Raw genomic sequence first — 22,783 nt, forward strand, 5'->3', positions numbered from 1 at the left:
GTTTTCCTCTGCGCTGATTGGCTGAACCCCGGAAAACGGAAGTAAGGAAAACCCGGTTTCCATTTAACGTATTAATGCACATTAAGGTATATTTGGTGTTTGAACTATTAAAATATTCAGTTGTCAACATTTAAGACTTGAAGTATTTTAACTATTTGTGAGCGACTGTAGTTTTAAATCCACACAGACATCAGGATCTGCTGCATTATGTTTATAAAAGTATTAACCCTGCTCACCTGGTCTGGGGCAGATTTGTTTTATATTAAAGTGCAACCTTTGCAAAACATAAACTCATTCAAAAATAATTATAAATCTAACTTTAGACAAACCAATCCCCCAAAAGTTGGCACTGTTATGGTCAGATCTAAGATTTACACATCACCTTTTCTGCTGATATTTGACTACATGAAATAACATTTATTCTGAATAAATTTATAGAATTTTTATATATAAAAAAGTAGAATCCCCAATCGCTTTCAACTCGACAGTCTTGGCCCTCAAGGACCAAGACTGTCCTTGAGGTTTTTGGGTCCCACTGGCCAACACAGTAACTCTTGTTTGTATAGCAGTCACTGACATCGTCCACAAGAACGAACAACCACATAAAGACCACAACGAAAGAAGCTGGATGTATCCAAACATTCTGGAAAGTTAGGTGGAAGGAAAACGTTTGGGAGAAAAAGGATAACAGAAATTTAATTAGGTAATCAATAATAGCCTGAAGAGGCCCAGAGCCCAGGTCAGAGCCAGCTTGAGGTCAGCAGTGAAGTTTCTACAGTCAGTGATGATTTGGGAAACCGTGACATCTGCTGGTTCAGGCGAGCAAAAGGAACCCAACCATGCATCACGTTCATAAACTGCACAACTTTTCTGTGCAACAGAATCTGGGTTTCTACTAACTGTAAGGTCCAAAATGTCTGCAACATTGTTGCAAAATGTCTGCAACAATAGAATAAACAAGTTTAGTCTATTGCTACAAAAAAAAAAAAAAAAAAAAAAACAGGTTATGTTGCACCATTTGAAAACAGTTGCTGTATTTAATGAAATTAGAAGATTTGCACAACAATTTTAGTGTTTCACATCTTTAATTGATCATGGTAAAAGTAGAACAAAATGAGATCGATTTACAATGACCACGGCACCAATTAACGAATCACTTCCAGAGCAGCGTACACATATTTACAGAGAATAAAACTACAATTCTTAAGAGAAAATAAAAATAAAGTGGCGTAGAACCAGGCCATGAAACGGCTTTTTCCCTAAAAGACCGAGTTTCCTCCTGACACGCAGCAGAATCTCCTGCTGATGCTTCAGTCCGACCGAAGCGTCGTCGCTCGTCTTCAGCCAAATCATTGCAATAAAAAGAAAAACTCGATGCTGCAGCGTCACACCAGGGGGTAGCTGGCTGCCGTGGCGATGCCGCAGTGGTTCTTCCTGTCTTTGGCCATGTAGATGTAGCCTTTGTCGCCCCAGGTGAGACCCCAGCTGCAAGAAAACAAACAAAATCAGTAAAACAGTTTGTCCAGTCAGGTTGAACGTTTAGCAAATGTAAAGCTATTAATTAATAAATTAGTTTTTTTTATTTCTAACATTTTTTTTCACAATATGATCCAGTTGAAGCTAAAACTGCCATTTGAGCTCCAGGTAGAAAATCTCTGTGTTCTTTCAACATTTGAGTCAGTTTAAACTGATCACTAAATCAGTCGACCGTTTCAATAATCGACTAATCGGACCTGTTCTTGACGATCCAGTACTTCTTGCCATCCACGTCTTCTCCCTGGAAGCCGTATCCCACCACCAGGACGCCGTGGTCCAGCTCCTCGCTGCTGCACTCCTTCTCAAAGTAGATCCCTAAAACAAATGTCAAAAGAAAAGGTCAAACGTCACGGCGGGACCCGGACCCGTCCGCACAGCTTCTCATGCAGACGCCAGACTGACCCGAGTGGTAGAACTGGAAGGACTCGTGACCGGCGTCTATGGCTACGGAGACGGGTCCGACGGCGGCCACGGCCTTCATCAGCGCGTGCTCGTTGCCGCTGGGGATGTCCACGAAGCCGGTGTCGTTGGCGGCGCTGAACGTGGGGTCGTAGTGGCAGTCGCCGTCCTGAAACGCAGAGCGACGTGAGGAAGAAAACATGCAGCTCAAATACAAAGAGCTGAAAATGTCTCCAAACATCATTAATCATAAAAACTTTCTGTCCAGCAAAATCTGACTGACCCAAGAGTTAAAGGAACATTTCACCAGAGGCTCAACTTTATTCCTACTTTAGTTTTAAAAACAAAACCAATCCTAATGTAGAGTTGACCTGAATCATGATCAATTTTGCTGTATGATAATTGATCCCAGTAATTATTGCAATAAATGATAATATTGGTCTTTTGAGACCATTTTCATTTATTAAATTTCTTATTGAAAGTTTGTCCATCAAAGATCAATAAACTTTAATTTTGTGACACTTAACTCTGGAATCGGTGGACATTTTAAACACCCAAAACAAATTGACCAAAAACGATACAAATAGCCAAAACCACAAATAGATTCTGAAATCTCAACACAAAAATATTAATAGAATAAAAATAATTGAGTCCAAATAAATAGAAGCTGTAAAACAAGATGGCCGCCTGGAAAACCCCCCAGATTTCCCCATAAATCTGTTTTTTTTAATCCAAACTTCACTAAATGAGTCAGTTTTCATGGTGTCAGTGGAGAAGAGGCGTACCACTCCCTGGTACGGGTACGAGTCCTCCGAGTCCAGGCCCTGGTTGTCCTTGACGTACTGGAAGGCCTGGTCCATCAGGCCGCCGTTGCAGCCTTCGTTGCCCTCGGGTTTGGAGCAGTCCACCAGGTTCTGCTCGCTCAGCGACACCAGCCGACCCGTCTTCTTGTACTGCTGGCCCTCCAGGGCGCCGGTGGTGCTGAAGGCCCAGCAGGAGCCACACTGACCCTGAGGGAGAGGAAGACGTCAGGACAGTCAGTATCTTTAGAAAAACTGGATTAAACAAAAAACTGGGAAACTGTTGAAACCCTGTAGACTGAAATCCCAACTGACATCCTGCAGTTTCTTAAAGCTTTTATTTGTGAGCATTGTCCCTTTTCCATCTTTTAGCTCCTAAAGGTCATAGCTGCACTTTAAATATAACAAACCGTTTGTCGTTGTTTTTGTTGTTCTTGGGGAAAAACGCATGAACCAAACGGATTCAGTGACGTTCAGGTGTTAGTAACTCACCGACTAGTTTGCAAGATGTTTTTCATATTCTGGCAAAATTCTTTAAAACCTGAACGGCTCCTTCAGTTTCCTGTTTACATCCTTTAAAATTTAACTTGGGAAGGAAAACAATTAGATCATTTTATCTCTATCGAACTACAGAAATGGCCGAATGTCGTAGAATGGAACATAAATGTTGCAGTTACACTTTATCTGGATTATTAAAATATAAAAGGATTTACAACATACGATATGTTCACTTTAAATCAATGACCTGCCAGGTTTTACTCTGATACCTGGTACCGGGCCACTCTTGAGTTTTAAGTCTGATTAACGCAGAATGATTTCAGGATTGTCGTCTGATTTTCCAAAATCTGGGACCAGAGGTGTCCTGGAACATCCCGATGCTCCTGGAATCGGGATCATTCACAAACATCCCGATTCCACAAGAAAATCCAGTAAAACCCAACATGCCATACATGAAGTTAGAGTAACAAACATGTCTGAGCAGCAGTGATGGTTTGTGGATTCATTTACAGCGATAAAAGACGTATGGCCGGGAGAACAAGTTGTGCCGCATAAAGATAATCCAAGCACCACCCTAATGGCCGCCTTATCTCCGCCTGAAGGCAGAACGTCAGAGGACAGAGTCCCTTTCAGACATGGAAACAAAATGGAGGCTGCAACATTTACAGAAGAAAAACAGACAACTGCAACTGCTTCTACACTAACCTGCAAATATTTTTATTTAAATGAGACATTTTAAAGAGTTTCAAACAACTTCAGATGACTGATGAGTGTTATCCTAGTAAAATATTTTATTCCATTTTTAAAAACCCAAACTTGTCTGTAGGAGAATGAGCTGATTTTTTCTCGTTACCTGGTCCTTGATGGGGGTGACGTAGCCCTGCTCCCTCCAGTCCAGCGAACGCGGCGCCATCAGGAAGCTGGGCGCCAGGAACAGCGACCCCTTCACCTTCCTGTCCGCTTTGTGTTTGTAGCCGTTCATGATCTGCCTGAACTCCTCGTTAGTCTGGGAGAGAAAAGGTCGGAGAGAAAAGGTCAGAGTGAAACGCGCAGCGAGAACCCGAAGCCTCCGATTACAGAAAGGCAAAGATTCAATTAAAACAAGTCTGATCATTTCCATTCAGACAACAATCCATAAATAAAAATGCTCCACATTTGCCCAAGGTGAAGAGATTAAATTTTATGAGATGCAAATTATGTCATTTTCATAATTTGTTTCTTTAAAATGTCTCCAGATCAGCCAGCTGTTCTGACAAATTGTCCCAAGATAAAATCAAATGTAAACTTTTTTCTTTTAATGATAAAGAGCTCATTTTATTGTACGATTGTTTGCTTGTTGTGACAGACTTGGTTTTAATGTTTAAATTATTATTTCAGTTGAAAATGGTCTCAAAACATTTAAACCTAACAGTTTATATGCAGTAAAATTTGCTATGGCAGGTTGTTTTGATTAATTTTTTCAGCAGAGATAAACTGTTCAGGCTGAGCCTGAGGTCAGCATGTCATAAAGCCCATATCTGTGCCTCACCATGTCTCCGAAGTGGTTCATGCCCAGACGGTAGGAGTGTTTCCCAATGGAGTGCTCCAGGTTGTGCATCTCGATCTTCTTCAGGTTCTTCTCCCACACCAGCCGCCTCCAGCCCTCCTCTCTCTTTGGAAAGCAAAAACACAAAAAGCCACATTTTTATGATTCATGATGGCGATAAAACACAAGAAACTTCCTGAAAACACGTTACCTCATTGTATTTTTTATTGTGCCAGCTCTTCCACATGTTCCAGTGCTCGTCCAGCTGTATGTCCATGCTGGGGGCCGACAGGACGACCACGCTGAGGCTCAACGTCAACGCAACCAGAGGCAGCATGGCTCCAGCTTCCTGCAGCAGACAACACAGCTGGATCAGGTTTCAGGAGGCAGAGCCTGGCAGGCTGTCACTACAGGGAAACAGCTACTCATGCAGGCAGTTAACTGGTTGGTGACAAACAGCTCAGAAATTCACAGGAAACTTTTCTCTGCAAATCCCTGGCATGCAGTCACACTGAAGCTGGTATGCGATCTAGACTCAAAGGGCTGCTTACATTTGGTCAAACAGTTGAGAATCAGAGCAGCTTTCAGTCCAGAGGAACCTCTCTGTGAAACTACATAACACCTTTAACATGTCTGTAGAACTGGAAGCAGGAATTTAGTCACTGGACAAATGCAGTTTGTCACCTGCATTAGGCAACAACCAGGTCAGTTTGGCCAGTTCTGTGTTTAAGACCTAAAGCCCCACTCCCAAAAAAAAAACAAAAAAACAAGTTTGTATTTGTTGATTTAACTGGGCCTATAGCGAGAGAAAAAAGGGGGAATAGCCCTTTAACATCGAATCGGAAGCGAACTTCAGCGCCATTCCCAACTACAGGAAAACACGCCAAGCTGCTGAGGCCAAAATGCGAAATATTATGATCTCAAAAGGCCTTTTTCACAAACTCAACGTGTATGAAATAACAGTAGTAAGGAAAACGCCGGTAGTGACTCATTTGTCGGTTTTCCAGGTTTTTACGGATGAGGATTCCGGCTTTATCCCAACAAGCCGATGCGGTTGGTTTGTTTTCCTGGTGGTGTTTTGCACAGTCACGGGACGTGCAGCCGGGCAGAGAGCCGGGCACAGAGCCAGGAGGCACCAGGCAGAGAGCCAGGAGGCACCGGGAAGCGCCAGGCAGCTCCAACCAGGAAAACGAAACACAAAACCAAAACTGGAACCGGCGCAGCGGCTCAGTTCAACCTGATCCCGCTGATGATGCTCTGATGGACAAAGAAACACGAGAAGAAAACAATGGCGGATGTGGAAGAAACGCATCTGGGACGGCGACAAACTCAGCCGAACAACGACAAACACTGACGGCTGTGACAATACAACGACTTTTAAACATTTCTCCCAATCTAAAGAACAAATTTCCCCTCAAACATTTTAAAATTGACAATTTACAAACGCAAACTGGTGCTCAGTTTACAAGAAACATAAAACCATCACATATATTCCCCGTAACAATAAAACCCAGATTTTAACCGAAATGTTAAATTACAAATCTTCAGCATTCAAGAAACAGCAAATGTTTGTTCTTACTGTTAAATCTTTTCTGATGAAAGGCCAGAAAACTGTCTCTCCGTCAGCCGAGCTACGCTTTATAAAGGCCAAGCGGGAGCGCGAGCACGTCCCACGAGCACTCCGATTGGCCCAAAACTTGTTTATACTCAACGCTGATTGGTTAGTTTCTTGTCGTTCCAATGGACAAGAAATTCCTCCTTATCTGACGCCATCATGGAAGCACGTGATTCCCTCTAGTTGGGACACAGCTGAATGGAATCCAAACTGGTTGCTGTTTTTAGAGAATTATTTCATCTAAAACTGCATAAAGATCACAGTAATGTGATTCTCTAAACTATTAAAGAAAACTGAATAAGAAGCCACTTTAAAAAGACACCAATAGAGAAAAACTGAGATAGAGATGAAACATGAAACCAGCATCAAAGGCTTTTCTACTTTGCTTCATTTTTATCACTAATGAAATGTCCAGGCTTGGTTTTTAAGGTAAAACAACAATAAAAGTGATTATAAAAAGTATTTAGAGCTTATTTTAACTCTTTTTCTGCCGTTAACGCCTCACAAACACCTTCCTTAAATAACAACCCATTTTGACATAGAAAACTGAGGTAGGCATTTATTAATGGCTGTTATTAATGGCTGTTATTAATGGCTAAATAAAATCAGGTGCAACACGGTGCCTTTAAAAGTTACTTAAAAAGTAAAAATAAAGTCCATCTGTGTGTAATTTGTTAGAATATAAAAACAATACACTATGAGAGAACTGAATTAACTCTGATTCACAGATTCACAGCTGAGATAGAAAACAAAATATTTGGTCAGATGACACCAAAAAACGCAACATGTGGAGGAAAGTCTGACCCTGCACATCATTCTGAGCTCTGAAACACGGTGGTGGTCTCATTATACTACGGGGATGCGAGTTAAATAAAGGGGTATGAATACTTATACCATATTAAGAGTCTCCAGATTAGTATTTTGCATCTCAGAAACACATTGATTAACTCCATTTATTCTAAAGTTTTAGGAAGGTTCCCCATTAGAAAAAGTTGAAAATTAAGTTTCTGTGAAAAGTTGAGCCTCAAAATGTCGCAAAAGATGCTTAATAAACTTTGTGATATGTCTGCCTGTTCAAGCTTTGTTTAGAGCATCAGGCTCTGAACAAAGTTTAAGATGAGTTATCATATAGTTTCTATTCCAGAGGAGATAAAGAAGAGTAAATTCCATGATCAAGCAGTCACACAATATTGATACTTCAATCAAATCGCTGCGATTGTTCATTTTGTTTGACTTAAACAAATAGAAAACAACTTTTTAAGTTGCGTAAAACATTCCTGAGCTACAGATCCTCTGAGAACTTCTGGCCAATCAGAGTTAATCAATGCTGACGCTCATGTGACTGATGTGGTTGAGAAACAGACGCTCAGGACTGAACACGTTTTTCATGTTTGGTGAATTTCTCCCGACACCCAGACACGTGTTGAGCAAGAACGCTTACTCACGCTCAACACGTCTGATTAAAACAAATGATCAGCTTGATCAGGATAAAGTTATAATCACGGCGAATTACATTACAGATGGGAAAGACAGTAAATTTACAACAAAAAAGTCGACATTTTGATATTAATCTGAGAAATTTTATAGAAAAAACATGCACAATTTCTGAGTTTGGAAAGTTGAAAATATTCAGAAATTCTGAGATTAATTTCAGAAATTTTCTAGAAAAAATGGGAAATTTCTGAGTTTGAAAAAGTAGAAATTTGCAAGAAAATATTCAAAAATTCTGGAGTTAATGTCAGATTTCTCACTTTAAAAAGTTCGACATTTTCAGAAAAACTCAGAACTTTGAAATTAATCTAAAAGATTTTCAGGGAAAAATGTGGACATTTCGACTGATAATAATAGTTTAAGAGCAAACATTTTTTAAACGATATAAACTTTTAAAGGAGGAATTGTTTCAGAGTTTTGCTCTGGTTCTGCCGATTGATGACCTCCTCATTGCCAGGCAACAGGAGCAAACAGTCGGTTTATCACTGCGACCCGAACTGTAAATAAACCTGCAGCAGGTCAAAACTCAGCTGACCTGATCAGGGTGGAAAAGAACTTTATTTAATCTGAGTCCATGAAGACGATGCAGCTTCAAACTTTAAACATTGACAGAGTTCAGATTTTTCTATCCGATTTGAGCTGAAAGTCCCACAAACAAGATCACTTCTGTTTTATTCGAGTCACGTCGGGAAGTTAGACGACACCCAGGATTCACTCTGAAAGGTCAAACAGCTTTCTAATAGCTGCGTCTTTTTAGATGGAAAATCTCAAAATTTCTGAAATTTTCTTACCAAATTTTCAACTGTTCAGATTCGGATTTTTTTTACAGAAAATTTCTTAATCTGCAGAGAAAAAACATCTTGATGAAGTCCAAAGATTTCATCATGAAGGAAAAAAAGAAAAAAATCTGATATTTTCCAGCAATAATTTCTGAGCTTGAAATAAAGAAATTACTTTAAAAAACTCAGAAGTTTTGACCTTAATCTCAGAAATCTTCTAGAAAAACGTTTCTGAAAACCTTTGACTAAGAAAAGTGACTTTTCAAGCTCAGAAATCTTCATGTTTTCTCTAGAAATTTCTTAAATTAATCTAAAAATTTCTGTTTTTTTAAAGCAATTTTTCACCTTTCAACTGATAAATATTCTAAACAAAACAAGTAAATTTCTGAAGCTACAGACTTTCAGTCAAACAGTGAAAATTGGTTGTTGTGCTTCAGGATGCTGAACATTGTGCAGAACATAAATAGAAAACAATGTTGACCTTAGAATAGAACCCTGTGGAACTCCAAAAGACGTCGGTACTGAAGAACAGACACATTGAGCCGACTGTATGCCGGTTCAATACCAACAAACCGAACATTAATAGTTTGTGGAATGCAGCTGATCTGAGAATGACGTGGAATCTGAAAAAAGGTCGTCATTGAGAACAATAAGAAAGTTTAGAAATGAAATAACCAGCAGGTGTAGATGTCTGGGTGATTTGTACAGCTTTCCTCTTGTCATGAGGTTTCAGTCCCAACACAGATCTGAAACCACTGAACTTCTTATTTCTAGATACGAAATAACAAAAGCAATCATTTAATCACCAACGACACAGGAACTGATTGTTCTGAGCTTGATAACATCTGGCGGGTTTATTAGGGACGTGTTGGTTTGTCACATGTGTGCAGGATGTGTGATTGATCCTGAACCTCCTGTGACAGGATGTGCCGCTAAAATACACACTTTTCCTGGCATTTCTCTGCTGACTGCAGCAGATGACTGGACGGCGTTGCTCAAGAACTGATGACTCAGCATTTTCTCAGCTTACCAGCCGAATCTTCACACAAAACCAGAAAACTTTATTTACAGTTCAGTTTAAAAGTTCAAATCTTCTTTATATTCTTTCCTCAAGCTGCCTAAGGGACAGTTTATAGAAAATCAACTTTCCTTTGACCTTTACATCACGTTATGATGTCATTTTCTCATCCAAAACATGTTTGAGAAGTCCTTTATTTTCCTTGGCAACCATTCAGCTGGACCTAGCCCCGCCTTCGAGGCTGTAGCTCAACTCCTTCAGACTAGCCAGCAGAAATTAGCAAACACCTGGTGGAACTGCTTTGTTGTGATAACTTCCTCAAGGCAGAGATTCAGAAAGAGCAGGAGCTTCTTAAAGAGACAAAGACCCAATTTCACAGTGTTAAATTACCAAGTCAAATTTGTTTTTGGTCATATTTTATATAAATATTGTTGTTATAAAAGCTGAAGGCCCCATGGTTCCTTGATTGTTCTATAAAATGTCTATGTGGCTGGAAAATACTTACATTTTGCATCTTGGCTGCACAAAGGAGTGTTATCACAGATCCTTCCTTCCAGCAGATTTAAAGTGTTGATTCCTGATCATATTTATACATTTCTGTTCTATTGTTACTTAAACGGCCTGTTTTAATATGGAAACACATTTTTTACATTTTTCTACATTCTTTTGTAGAAAAATTTTCATAACTGCACCGTATTTTATGTCTCTTAATGCTGTTCTTTATATCTATTTTAAATTCTTATTTTGTGTAAATCTGCTGGACTGGAAAACATGTGACTTTATGTGAGTCAGTCGTTTATTTCTACCAGAATCAGGCAGAAAATGACATAATGGTGATTATTGTTTCCATCCTGTCTGCACATTTACAGCTGGTTTCATCTGAAAGCTGTGAACTCATCAAACTAAACAAACATTTTTAGTTTAATAATTTATTACTGTAAATGTTTTCTTACCAGAATTGCTTAAGATTTAATGTTTAGCAACAGATATGTGAACAAAAATATATTTTTATAGAAGTTAAATACTGCAGCTGTGAGGAAAAAAAACACTTCAGGATCTGATGCTGAAATGTGACCCAGTTTCTTCCACCCAGTCGGGTCAGCATAACGACCCAACTGGGTGGAAGAAAAAAATCAGCTGCAACAGAAAAGCTTCCAGGGATGGATTGTTTAACAGAGAACCAGGAAGAGAAAGCTGTGTGTTTGTTGTTCCTCTAAAGGTGTTTTTACTCACAATGCACTTCCCAGAATGAAACCCGGCCCGTTTGTCTTCAGAACCAGATCGTTCCCCATCGGCTCGTGATTCAGCTTCAGTGCAAACAGTCACATGACTCCATGTGGACCTAAAAAACAAAACATTAACTTCTCACTAAGATATCTCAAATATAGATAAAAATGTGGACATTTCTGGGTTTCAAGAGTCAAAACTTTTAAAAATCTGCAATTTTTAGATTAATTTAAGAAATATTCAAGAAAAAATTAGAAGTTTCTTTGCTGGAAAAGTTGAAACTTTACTAGAATTTTTTTTAAAGATAAATCACAAACATTTGAGAAAAAAACGTAAAAAATTCTGGGTTTTGAAAAGTTGAAAATATTTGACTTTTGGAAAGAGTCTGAGTTTAATAAGTCAAAACTTTTCAACTCTTGAAACTTAGAAATTTGCCTCTTCTTTCAAAAATTGCTGCAATTAATTCAGAATTTCCCAATTTTCTTTTCTAGCAAATTTTCAACTTTGCAAACCAAAAATTTTCTGGTTTATCTAGAAAAAAATTTGAGATTAATCCCAACATCTCAAATGTTTCTAGCAAAATGTTAACTTTTGTAGTTTGGAAATTAAATTGTTTTTGTCAAAAATGTACATGCATTTTCTCTGTTTCTATGTTCAACACTCATATTTTGCTGCCATATGGAACCAGGTTTTCAGGTCGGATACATCCTGCTGTTGCTGATCTGAAAGCAGCGCGACGCGGCGCTGTGGCGAGTCCAGACAGAACCAGGTCGGTCGCTCTCAGGTGACTGCGTGGGTCGGGTCGTCTGCAGATGAAGCTGCACAAAGAGCCCAGAGGAAATAATGATAATAATAATAACCTGGAAGGAGCGGCTGCTGGAGATTCAAAACCCAGAGCAAATATTTCACTGGACCAAAAACCTGCTGCTGGGAGTTTTGCTTTCAACAGTAAAAATCTGAACTTTTTCTTTTATTGTTAATTATTCTTGTTCCTGCAGCATCACTGGAAAATTTCTGAGTTTCAAAACTTGAAAATTAACTTGAAAACTCAAATTCTTTTAATTAAAGATATTTTTCAGAAAAAAAACAAGAACGTTTATGGCTTTCAAAAGTTAAAAAAAATAAAGTGCAGAAAAAAAACAAACAAAAAAGTTGGAAAAGCATCATTATCCTGATTGCACAGTGGTGATCTGTGATGCTGTGGGCCTGTTGGAAGGCTCTGCCACCATCGCTAGGCAATAAGAATCATTTGAGACAAGCCAGAAGGTAATAAAGAATTTATTATAAAATGTATTACACTGTAAAGTGTCAGAATAAGAACATGGCATTCTCAGACATGCAAAAGAACAGAACATAAATAGCAACAAAAAGACTTGTGCAATGTGGCGATTAGACCAAAATCTCCCCGTCAAACAGAAACCGTCAATCGTTCCAGTCCAGTCTCAGTTCTCACAGCAGAAACAAACATTTTCCTCTTTCCTTCCTACCTGTGATCTGCACACAGCAGCGCGTTTCAAGCACACGGCGTTGGCAACAACACAGAACCGTCCGAGACGCTTCGCCGAGCCGCCATGTCTGCAAAGTCTTTTCTCTGCTCAGTGGATCTTTTCTCTACACTCATGTTGCCTTTCTGCGTTTGGTGAGAAATCAGAGCGGTTTGCTGAGTCGATTGGCAAGTTGGAGCTGAGAGAAAAGCGGCTTTAAGAGGCTTATTTTGACTCTGAACACTGGAGGAAGTGAAACACAGGAAATACTGCAGCTCTTCTTATCAGAATGTTTTCAGAAACAAAAACCTCTTGGGATTCAAATACTCGACCTGAAAAATGTCATAATTCCTGTTTTCTTCTGTAAAAACGTTACAAACACCAACTCACAAAAACCATTTCACCAACTTTACCGTCAGCCTCTCCAAACTGCAACATCTGAATAATTACAGTATTTCTGGTCCAGTTTCCACTGCAGACTCTTTATTAGACTTGAAATGTGACAAAACTAATTTAAAAGTAACTTTTCTGACAAGATTTTAAGCAAGTAATCCAATAGATTTATGTAGAAATTCTACAGACATTTCTGGGCTTCAAAAATAATAATAATAATAAAAAAAAAAAAAAAAAAAAACTCAGAAATTTTTAATCTCAGAATTATTTGGAAAAAAAACTTGGAAAGTTCCAAAAATGTTTTTTATAGAAGGTTTCTCAGTTTCAACTTTTCAAATTCATGCATTTCAGAGAAATGCTGAAAGAACAAGAACCAATAATTAAATAGAAATGGAATCATTTATTTGCATCAATTATTTAACTCTTCATGCTTGTTTGAAGTAAATCATTTCTTAGTTTTTATGAAAAAGTATTAGATCCTCTGATTTCACTTATAACATGACTTCTTTAACAATCAAAATTAATAAATTAACTCTAAACACACTCCTACTTCACTGACAAGTTTTGTCTTATTTCAAGTGTCTGAAGATACTGGTACTAGAAACTAGACAGAAAAACTTTTTGTGTTTTTGCAGTGCAGCTCGGTGCTGTAAAGAGGCAAAGTGAAAGAAGATGTGAGGCGACGCGTGGCCGGCCAAAAACCCGCAGTGAAACCGACAGAAGCTCAAATTTAGCTTGGCAGAAGGTGGCGTCGACGCCACTGTGCAAAAGGAAAACAGCCGACACCGTGAACGGCAAGCTGGAGCGTCAGGACGGTCAACAGCTACTGTACAGCAAAAACAGAACAAAAAAATCCATCTTCACAGGCTATTTTCTCTTTATTTTGTGGCACTTTCTATTTAAAGTCAGTAGGACGTCGACCCTGAATCTCAGCCATGATGATTTTTAAAGTTTAGAAACTCAAAAATTTGTCCTTTTATTGGTAAAAATGGCGCAAATTCCTTTTGCTGAAATGGAAAAACGTTTAGCAGGTCCCAGAATTTCCTTACAAACTGTCTTTACAGTTTATGATCAGCAATTGCAGCTCCAATCTGGTCTCTGTTCCTGCTGTAAACATTAAAGGTCCGATGTGTGGATTCTACCGCCATCTGGAGGCTGAAGTCGAAGCTGCAACCGAAACTAAAATGACAGCAAAAACATGGAACAAACACCAGAATCTTTGGTTTCTTCTTTCCCAGGATGATTTAGTGACGAAATCAGGAAAATTATCTGCTGTTGGTTCAGATTTAAAATGTCTACAATGGAAGATAATTAGATTTTTTTTTTACAAACTTCCTCACAAAAGAGAGCAAACCTCTGATTACTGTATTGAATCCAAACAGGTAACAATGAAAAGCTGAATAAAAACTCAGCCTGACAGGAACGGAACGACCAAATATTACGCATCAAAGCAGCTTCAAAACAATCATCAGACAGTAACAGCAGAGAACGTCTCCAAAGCACAAGATTGAGAAAAATACTTTTTTCAGCATAATTGTGGAAACCGTGCAAAACAACATAATGTAGAGCGATTAGACCAATATCTGAACTGTAACATTGATGTTGGCTCAAGTTAGTACAACAAAAATGAAAAAACATTTTTTTCAGGGGAAAATTTGATCAAAACCGAAAGAAGGAAATTATGGGACCTGTAAAACAGAATCATATTAAAAATATGGGATGTCCTGATCACAGAGACGGAACTTTTCATTGGTTCACTGATGTGCGACCTACTTTAATGTACCTGACTTGAAAACCGCATCACAGTTTGCATTTAGAATTAAATTTATAGATAAACAGAGAGACAGTATTGGCTGGTGCAACCAGAGCAGAAAGAAGCTGAAACAATCGTCATTACATTTTATGACGTTCAACCAGAACTCAAATAAAATCGGGTAAAAATCAAACAATCAATGATTCATGTCACAGCAGAAAGTCAACATTTTAGCATTAGCTTAGCGCTTGTGCTAACTGAGCCATTTTCAGCAGCAGAAATAAACAAGTTAAAGCTGCACATTTCTGTTAACATCTGCCAAAACTCTGGAAAAGATTTTGTAGAGGGTTAATTCATTCAATACAAAGAAAAAGAAATAGTACAATGGCCAACAGGTGAAAACATGCAGCAAACACATGAATGATGCGAACTCCGAAACACAAATGCAACAGAAGAACCGCTGTAAACGAAAATTGTTGCGAGTAGCAAAAACTGCAAATATGAAACACAGCAAACTTGCTCCACAAAGCAGAAGTCATCCAGACCAGTAGGGGGAGTCTGGAGTAGGTAGCATTACTGACACCCAATTGTGCTCAATAATATTGTAACAAAACATCTGAAAGTCTAACAAACCTTTCCTCCCTTCTTTCTAATATTGGTAAAAAAAAAACCCCATTAATAACATCCCATCTTTACCGAGTCTGGAACCATAGGCTCGGTTAGTCGACGCCCTCTAGTGTTCTGGAGGACTTCCACTTTGTGAAACGAGTTTACGGTGTTTCCTGCTTGCAGTTGCTCCCATCTTTTTATTTATATTTGTTTAACTGGTTGCATTTGTTCCCCTTTTCTGTGATTGCAGCGTTTTTCGGTTGTAGTTTTTGTTTATTTTTCAGTTTCTGTGTTTGCATCATTCAAGTGTTTGCGTCTCTCAGCCACTGTAAAATACTGACGCAAAATGTCTGATTTTATTGCATGTGCATGATATCGATTTCCATGAAGCATCCGGCTGGAACTCGGGGTTTATTTATCGAATCTGATCAGTATTAGACAAAAACCTGGATCGGGACATCCCTAAAACTCTCCTAAATCGACTTGAAAACAGGCTTTTGTTTGAGTTTTTTCCTAATAAGATTCTTCATAATTTGGGTTTTCTGCCTTAAATCTAAATAGGCAAGGTTTAAACTTTTGATTTTGCTGTTTTAGTGTCAGCAAGGCACGGTTCTTCAGATGTTTGGAAAGAACAGCTGTCGCAACAACAAGACAGTTTGTGCTTTTAGGGAGGTAGAAGGCCCCGAAGGCACTCTGAAAAACACTCTTAATTTATTAATTATACACAAAGATCAACAAAAGGGAAAAAAATAAACGATTGAGATAATATTAGATGTAAAATTGATGGCGGCCTCCTACATAAACACCGACAGGCAGAGTTCTCGGCTTGGAGCTGAAAAACAGACGACTTCTTCACCTGGAGACGGGTTAGTTTTCCTATTTCAACTTGCAGCAGAGCAGGAGGATTATTATTAATATTAATATTATTATTATGCAGCACAATGAGATTAAAACCACAGGATTCCTCTTTGGAGCTTCAACAACATTCATACACTGCAAAAACAAAATCTCACCAAGTATTTTCGGTCGAGTTTCTGGTGTAAATATATTAGACTTGAAATAAGACAAAACAAGTCACTTTTTAGCAAGAAGTATGAGCTTGTTTTAGATCAATAATCACTTAATATTGGTAAAAAGTGCTGCCTACAAGTTAAATAACCTGCCAATATAACAAAATATTTTAACTTGTGTCAGAAAGAAAATGTCTAGTTCCACTAAAACATCACATTAAAGTGAAATAATGTTAATAATTGAACTTAATATTAAAGATTTGTCGACTCAAAACAAGCTCATACATCTTAGTTGTTAACGAGATATTTTAACTTAAAATGTTTTCTAAGAAACAAAACTGACTTTGAAGTATCTTTTCAAATAAATAAGAGCTTATTTTAAATCAATAATTTCTCAACATTGATGAAAAAGTTCTAGTTCCACTAGCAGATAAATTTACTTATAACAAGATAATTTCCCCAAGTAACAACTGAAGTAATTTACCAATAGATCGAGTGATTTTTTGTTAATATTGAGGAATTATTGACTAAAAAAAAACATTTCAACCAATATTTGGTTATAAATAAAATAACTAAATGCTAGATATTTTAACTTATGAGAAAAATCTCTTGCTCCACTGGCAGATTATTTTATTCACAAAGTGGGAAAATGTTTAGTTTCAAGTAAAATAATCTGCAGATAAAATTCAAACTTTTTTCATCAATATTAAGTAATTAATGAGTTAAAACAGGATTTTATTTGTTGACTTTTGTCTTACTTTAAGATATTTTCAGTAGAAATTCTTGGTGAGATTGAGTTTTTGCAGTGGAAATGAATCGTGAGCTGATTTTATGGATTCTACAGCCTGAGCAATAAATTCATACAATTTAACGGACACTGGTTGGTTTATTTAAAGCATTGTTGAGATAAAACTCAATTTTCTCTGTTTTCCAGCAAAACAAACAAATTGGGAAAATGTGTTGTTATAAGTGAAATAATCTGCAAGCGGAACTGGATCAATTTCATCAACATGAAGGAAATATTTATTAAAAGGAGCTGCAATATCTTGATGAAAAGTTTTTTTTTAAGTTAGTTTTGCCTCATCTTTAGTTTACAAAGATATTTGCAGTAGAAATGAGAAATATTTGGTCATGTTTTTGCAGAGTCGAGGAGGGGAGGGTCCGGCTGTACAGGATGTTGGGAAACGGCGAGCAGCTCTTCTTGATTGCACTTCGTTGCTGAAGCTGCGTCAGCGCGATATGACGGAGCTGATTGAGTTGTACGACGTGCCGCCGTTGCAGGTGGGCGGGTATCCGTTGGGCGCGCCGCTCAGCACCTCCATGTTGACCCTGAACACCGGCGACGCCTTGAGCAGGAAGTCCGCCGCGTCCCGTCGCCCCAGCTCCCGCAGTTTGATCATCAGGACGCCGACCGTGCTGCCGGCTCTGCTGCTCCACTCCCGCAGCAGCGCCGCCGTCGGGCTGGGCGGCGGCGGCTGAGAGTCGGCGTCCGGTGAGGCGGCGCCGCCACCGCTGTATTTGGCCACCAGGTCGGTGAGGCCGAGGTTCATGGCCAGCAGGCACCAGTCCTTGCCCAGCGCGTCGGGCGGGTCCAGCATGCGGCACAGCTTCCTGCGGGCCAGCAGAGGCACGTCGGCGATGTGGACGTCGGTCCCCAGCACGCCGCGCTGGTAGACCTCCGCGCAGCCGAACGCCAGGATGCTGCTGAAGCTCTCGCGGTAGCCGCCCATGGTGTTGGTGAGCGAGGTTTCGCGCTGGATCTGGGCGCGGCAGAAGTCTTTGGGCTGGTACACCATGATGGGGGCGTGGTGCTCCCGCAGCTGCTGCGGGCTCAGGTAGTACCGGGCGGTGAGCAGGCCCGGCAGCGTGGAGGCCAGCAGGTTCTCCGTGATGCTGCACACGGTGTCCAGCAGGGCGTAGCACTTGGCCCGCTGCGACTCGTGGCCGCGCACCTGGATCTCCACGCCCTGGCCGTGGTTCACCAGCAGGATCATGGCCTCCGCCCCCGCCTGGCTCACCTTGGCGCCGTTGGTCCACAGGTGGACGTCTCCGTCCGAGTCGTCGGCGCCGTCCTCCTCGGGTTTCTGCTGGTGGCTCCAGCGGCACAGGTTGACCTGCAGCTTGTGGAACAAGCCGCAGGGGAACGGCGTGAGGTGCTCGGCGGGGACGAGCCGCACGCCGCCGTAGATCAGCGCGTCCTCGTCCTCCTCCGTCCAGGAGCGGTGCAGGCCGTTGGTCTTGATGAGCGCCGGGACGTCCACCATGGACGGGTTGGTGATGTCGCGGGCGCAGACGTCCATGGCGTCCAGGACCTGCAGCAGCTCCTCCACGTCGCTCTCCGGCGCCAGCGCCTGCACCTCCTCCAGCCTGTAGCGCCCCCTGTAGTGGTGGATGGCCTTCGGCGTTTCCACGGACAGCAGCTTCCCGAGGACGTTGGTGCAGAGCCAGCGAGGGTCGAGCACCACGACGTCCTGCACCGTCTCGCTCTGCATGATGTTGATCTGCAGGAGAAGCAGAGGAACCTCACCTCACTCACCGTTTGAGGCTTTCAGTGATGAATCTGAAACATTTTTTAAGGAATAAAGTGCTTTTTTGTTTTTATTCTTTTTCTTTCCCCCTTCTATACAAAATACGCGAGACCCCTGATGAACTAACCGATCATTCCTCCTTGAACAGGTTAGGGTAGCTCTATGGCCTACACAAATCATATTCATTACATTTTTACACAAAATCATTTTCAGATTTTAGTCTGAGCTCCTTTCAGAATGAGTTCCCAATAAAAAAATAAATAAATTTATCCTTTTACTTCCATCATTATTTTGCCTTTCAGAAATTTTTTACTTCATCTTTAGAAAAGAAGAGAAATCTGAGAAAAAAGGGACATTTCTAAGAAAAAAGTCTAAATTCTGATATTAAAGTCCTAAATCTTTGTTAGTCCTGATGGTCTTCGCAGCAGAGGCCTGATGAACCTTTCAGGTTCTGACTGAACGTTCCTGACTCAGCAGGGCACCCTGGTGGCCAGCCGTGGTACTGACTGAACCGATGAGGTTCTGGTTCTGGAGCGCGACACCTCACCTCCCCCATGCTGTGCAGCTGCATGGCCAGAATCCGGAGGTGGTCCTGGCTGACCAGCGGGTTGATCTGCTCCTGGACGTCGCTGACAAACTGTTGCCATGACGCCAGCTGGTTGGGCCCGCTCAGCTTCCTCCAGGCCGGCAGCGCGGCCAGCAGGCGCTCCGACAGCTGCGTCATCGGACCGCACCTCTGCAACGATGGAGAACGGGAAGGTCAGCGCCTAATTTCCTGTGGAACTGATTGAATCCCTCAAATTCCTGAGTCATTTTATCTTTTATGGTTTATTTTAGATGTTTTTTCATATTTTCGTTTATCTTGTATTTATTGCATTTCCTTTTCTGAAAATACGTGTTTCTACTTGCTTAATTTATCTCAACAGATTGATTGGTTTTGATGCTGTTATTTAGTGAAAAACCTGAGTTTTGTACATTTTGTTCAATAAAAATAAAAAAATATCCTTTATGATGCCGTTTCAGAAATGCTGCAAAAATCGCACGTTTTCTATCTTGCTTTTGGAAATATGAAACAGTGCAGTAACTGTGATGTTTGCAGGCAGCTGCAGGCCGTTCGGACTCACAGAGATGATGCTGGCGCGCAGCTCCTGCAGGTGAATCCTCAGCAGCTTCAGGTCTTTGGAGTTTGATGCTCCGGCGTCCATCACAAACAGTTTGTCGCTGATCTGCAGGTCGTTCCCAAACCTGGAAACCAGAAAAACTTTTACCATTTTAGACGAATCCAAACGGGATTTTCTTCATTTCCTCCTATTTTTTTCCATGTCTGCAGTTAAAGCGGGTCTTCCCCAGTGAATCATCAGCCTGGCGGGCCACCAGGCTTTTCTTCTCCCCCGCCAGGCTGATTGTCTTTCCTTTATTTATTTTTATTAGTTTTTATTTTTTTATAAATAAGTAATGAAGACTTTGGTTTCCTATTCCAGAGCATTTTAAATTAGATTTTCTTCAGTTTGGTGGCTGTATCTGTAGTTTGATTCCCAACCTGTTCCTGACTTCCTTGAGCAGCGCTCGCTCTTTGTCGTAGCTGAACTCTCCAGAGAACGCTCTGGTGATGTCGGCCAGGTCGGCGTGCGTCGCCACCAGGACGACCGCCAGCGGCTGCTGGATCCGACCTCCGAAAACTGGATGGAAGGAAAATCAAAACATCACCAACGTCAGTAACAAACGTCAGGTTTTCCTGCAACAAGGTAGTTACAGTGATTTACATTATAAAAACACCAAAATTATGAAATCAGCAATAAATGTTACATTTAATAAGCAAATACAGATCAAATATGTTGATCAATGTTCTTTACGATCATTCAGTTCTGAACAGCTTTGATTTAAAGGAAATCGTCTGTAGTTTTTGGAAGTTTGTTTTCAGGTGATGAAAGGCTGAATTTGAAACCATCTGTATGTGACCTTGGAGGTCAGCCCAGATTTTGGGCCTGATCGCTACCCGCTGATAATTGCAGCTGCATGCTGACTCTACAGCAGGGTGTCCAAAGTGTGGTTCGGGAGCCATCCGTGGCCCTTGGAACAACTCAGTCTGGCCCTCGAACTGCAGTTCAGGAAAGGTCAAAGTTTTGTCTTTATTTGAATGACAAATTGATGAAAAAGCAGATTATTTTACATATAACATGGGAATTTGTTTTTATAAGTGAATTGGTAAAACTAGAACTTTTCCAAGAATATTTAGTGACTCTGATAAACTCAACATAAACTTTTTCACATTTTCTCATTTGTCTCCTTCACACTAAGCAAAAGAGGTTTATAATGTTCAAACGTATCAGTCAGAAGAAGGGTCAAAACAATTCTACTGCATTAAATATGTAACAGCCAGAAGTTTACATACACTGCGAATAACAAACTCTTTTCAAGTGTTTTTGGTCTCGTTTTTAGTTTGCCTGAAATAAGACAAAACTGACTTACAAGTAACTTTTCAGTAAGAAATAGGAGTTTTTTTTTAAAGTAAATTATTCCAATAGCTACACTGTTGGGCGGTGGTGCAAATAAATATTTTTACAATTTTAATCGGTGTTGTTTACCGATGTTGTCCTGCGGCGGGGTGAGGGCCTTCAGCAGGTTCAGCCAGTAGGTGATGTGGCCCAGCTGCGTCTCGTACGGCTCCTCCAGGCTGAACAGCACCAGGTGGATCGCCGTCACGTCGTTGGCCGCAAAGTAGTCGTAGGAGCAGTGGTAGACGGGGTTCCCTGAGAACTCCCACACGCTGAAATCACCAACACCTTCAGAGGACAGGAGGAGGTCAGCTTACACCTTAATGCAGGAAAGAATAACTGTCCTATGGAAGCACATTCGTGCCATAAAGAAAAAAACTTTATTACATTAAGCAATAACTGTCCTATTGAAGTACATTCATGTCATAAAAGAAACAAATAAAAGCCCAATAGGAAGTCATCATTATGAGTTTTAAAGTAATAATTTCGGTTTTAAAAGTAGGAATTATGTGATAAGGTCACATTGTTTCAATAAGAATGCTTAATCCTATATCTTAGAATTGACTTTGAATATCAAAATTATGACATTATTTCAAATTCTGAGTTTGAATCTCAATATCAGAACTTTAGAAAATTACAAATATGAGATTCAATCTCAAACTTTTAACTTGGAATCTGAAAGTTATGAGACTGATGGTTAAAATGATGAATGATGCTCATAATTATGACAGAATCTTGAAATTAAGACTAAATCTCAAAAATATGACTTCAAATCTTGTAATTATGACTTCCTCCGGGGCTTTTTTCTTCTTTCCTGGCAGGAATGGGATTCCATACTACAAAGATGTCTGTACAGAACGGTAAAGGTGGATTTCTGGGGTGTTTTTGGCGAGCCTCTGACCGTGGATGTTGGCGTGCTGGATGTCGATGGCCTTGGTGGCCTGGTCGTCCGCTGCCGACAGCGCGCTGTGGACTGGGGAGAAAACCTCCAGCACGCCTTTGGTCAGGCTGGGCTCGAACATCATGCTGCGACTGCGCACGCTCACGTTCTCACAGCCCGGGTAAAGGTTGGAGATGCTCACAGAGACTGCAGAGGAAGAGACACAAACCTGAATCTGCAGAATATTTAGCAACCAGGCCTGGCTGGGTGAGATCTCTGCATTTTGCTCCACAAATATCGACTCCTGTTTACGTATTTCACCGCATTTCTTCAGAGCAGCCAAAACATTATTAAATATTCCTAAAGGTATATTTTTCAACTAAATGCAATTTCTTGTCTAGACTTTCTAAGCGACAAATTTAACAACTCGTTAACTATACTTCTTTCTGAAAATGCAAAATTACAGAATTATTCAATTTTTTTCTTCTTCTTGATTAAAAAATTAGATTAAATTTTTTAGGGGTAAATATTACAAAACCACAAGATGCAGCTCTCTAAAGGAAAATGAACAGGTATTGTGATAATGTATATACATATGTATATATCCTATGGAAGCACATTCGTGCCACAAAAGAAAAAAACTTTATTACATTAAGCAATAATAACAATAATGTATATATATATATATATATATATATATATATATATATATATATATATATATATATATATATATATATATA

At 40.1% G+C, this 22,783-nt stretch overlaps 2 protein-coding genes across 3 annotated transcripts in view; both read right to left on the reverse strand.

Annotated features, from left to right (window-relative positions):
- Positions 1 to 1,066: 1,066 nt before the first annotated feature.
- Positions 1,067 to 10,913, reverse strand: LOC129366009 (procathepsin L-like). 2 transcript variants are annotated; one of them, XM_055039602.1, is made up of 8 exons: positions 10,895 to 10,913; positions 4,970 to 5,107; positions 4,762 to 4,884; positions 4,087 to 4,239; positions 2,721 to 2,945; positions 1,939 to 2,104; positions 1,734 to 1,851; positions 1,067 to 1,485 (listed from the first exon to the last, which is right to left on the reverse strand). In XM_055039602.1, the coding sequence occupies exons 2-8, from the start codon at positions 5,093 to 5,095 to the stop codon at positions 1,386 to 1,388; spliced, it is 1,011 nt and encodes a 336-aa protein (XP_054895577.1). In that variant the 5' UTR covers positions 5,096 to 5,107; positions 10,895 to 10,913; the 3' UTR covers positions 1,067 to 1,385. The 2 variants fall into 2 exon arrangements, with proteins under 2 accessions (XP_054895577.1, XP_054895578.1); XM_055039603.1 differs by lacking the exon at positions 10,895 to 10,913 and adding an exon at positions 6,338 to 6,416.
- A 1,235-nt stretch (positions 10,914 to 12,148) lies between these two features.
- dapk1 (death-associated protein kinase 1) overlaps positions 12,149 to 22,783 on the reverse strand; it is a 62,028-nt gene continuing 51,393 nt past the window's right edge. Inside the window, exons 21-26 of the mRNA XM_055039368.1 lie at positions 22,062 to 22,247; positions 21,251 to 21,448; positions 20,206 to 20,344; positions 19,790 to 19,910; positions 19,213 to 19,401; positions 12,149 to 18,638 (exon numbers count right to left, since the gene is read on the reverse strand). Of these exons, the coding sequence (XP_054895343.1) occupies positions 17,367 to 18,638; positions 19,213 to 19,401; positions 19,790 to 19,910; positions 20,206 to 20,344; positions 21,251 to 21,448; positions 22,062 to 22,247 (2,105 nt within the window). The 3' untranslated portion in view covers positions 12,149 to 17,366. The remainder of the gene's footprint in view (positions 18,639 to 19,212; positions 19,402 to 19,789; positions 19,911 to 20,205; positions 20,345 to 21,250; positions 21,449 to 22,061; positions 22,248 to 22,783) is intronic.

This window comes from Poeciliopsis prolifica, unplaced genomic scaffold (assembly GCF_027474105.1).
Source record: "Poeciliopsis prolifica strain line A6 unplaced genomic scaffold, Auburn_PproV2 SCAFFOLD014, whole genome shotgun sequence".
Classification (NCBI taxonomy): domain Eukaryota; kingdom Metazoa; phylum Chordata; class Actinopteri; order Cyprinodontiformes; family Poeciliidae; genus Poeciliopsis; species Poeciliopsis prolifica.

Bases quoted from the DNA above. Each gene is read 5' to 3' on its own strand.
- LOC129366009 (XM_055039602.1), bottom strand. From the start codon at position 5,095: ATGCTGCCTCTGGTTGCGTTGACGTTGAGCCTCAGCGTGGTCGTCCTG. The intron at 4,240-4,761 runs GTGAGGCACAGA...TTTCTCTCCCAG, and splicing joins TGAACCACTTCGGAGACATG to ACTAACGAGGAGTTCAGGCA. The intron at 2,105-2,720 runs GTACGCCTCTTC...TCTGCGTTTCAG, and splicing joins CGTACCCGTACCAGGGAGTG to GACGGCGACTGCCACTACGA.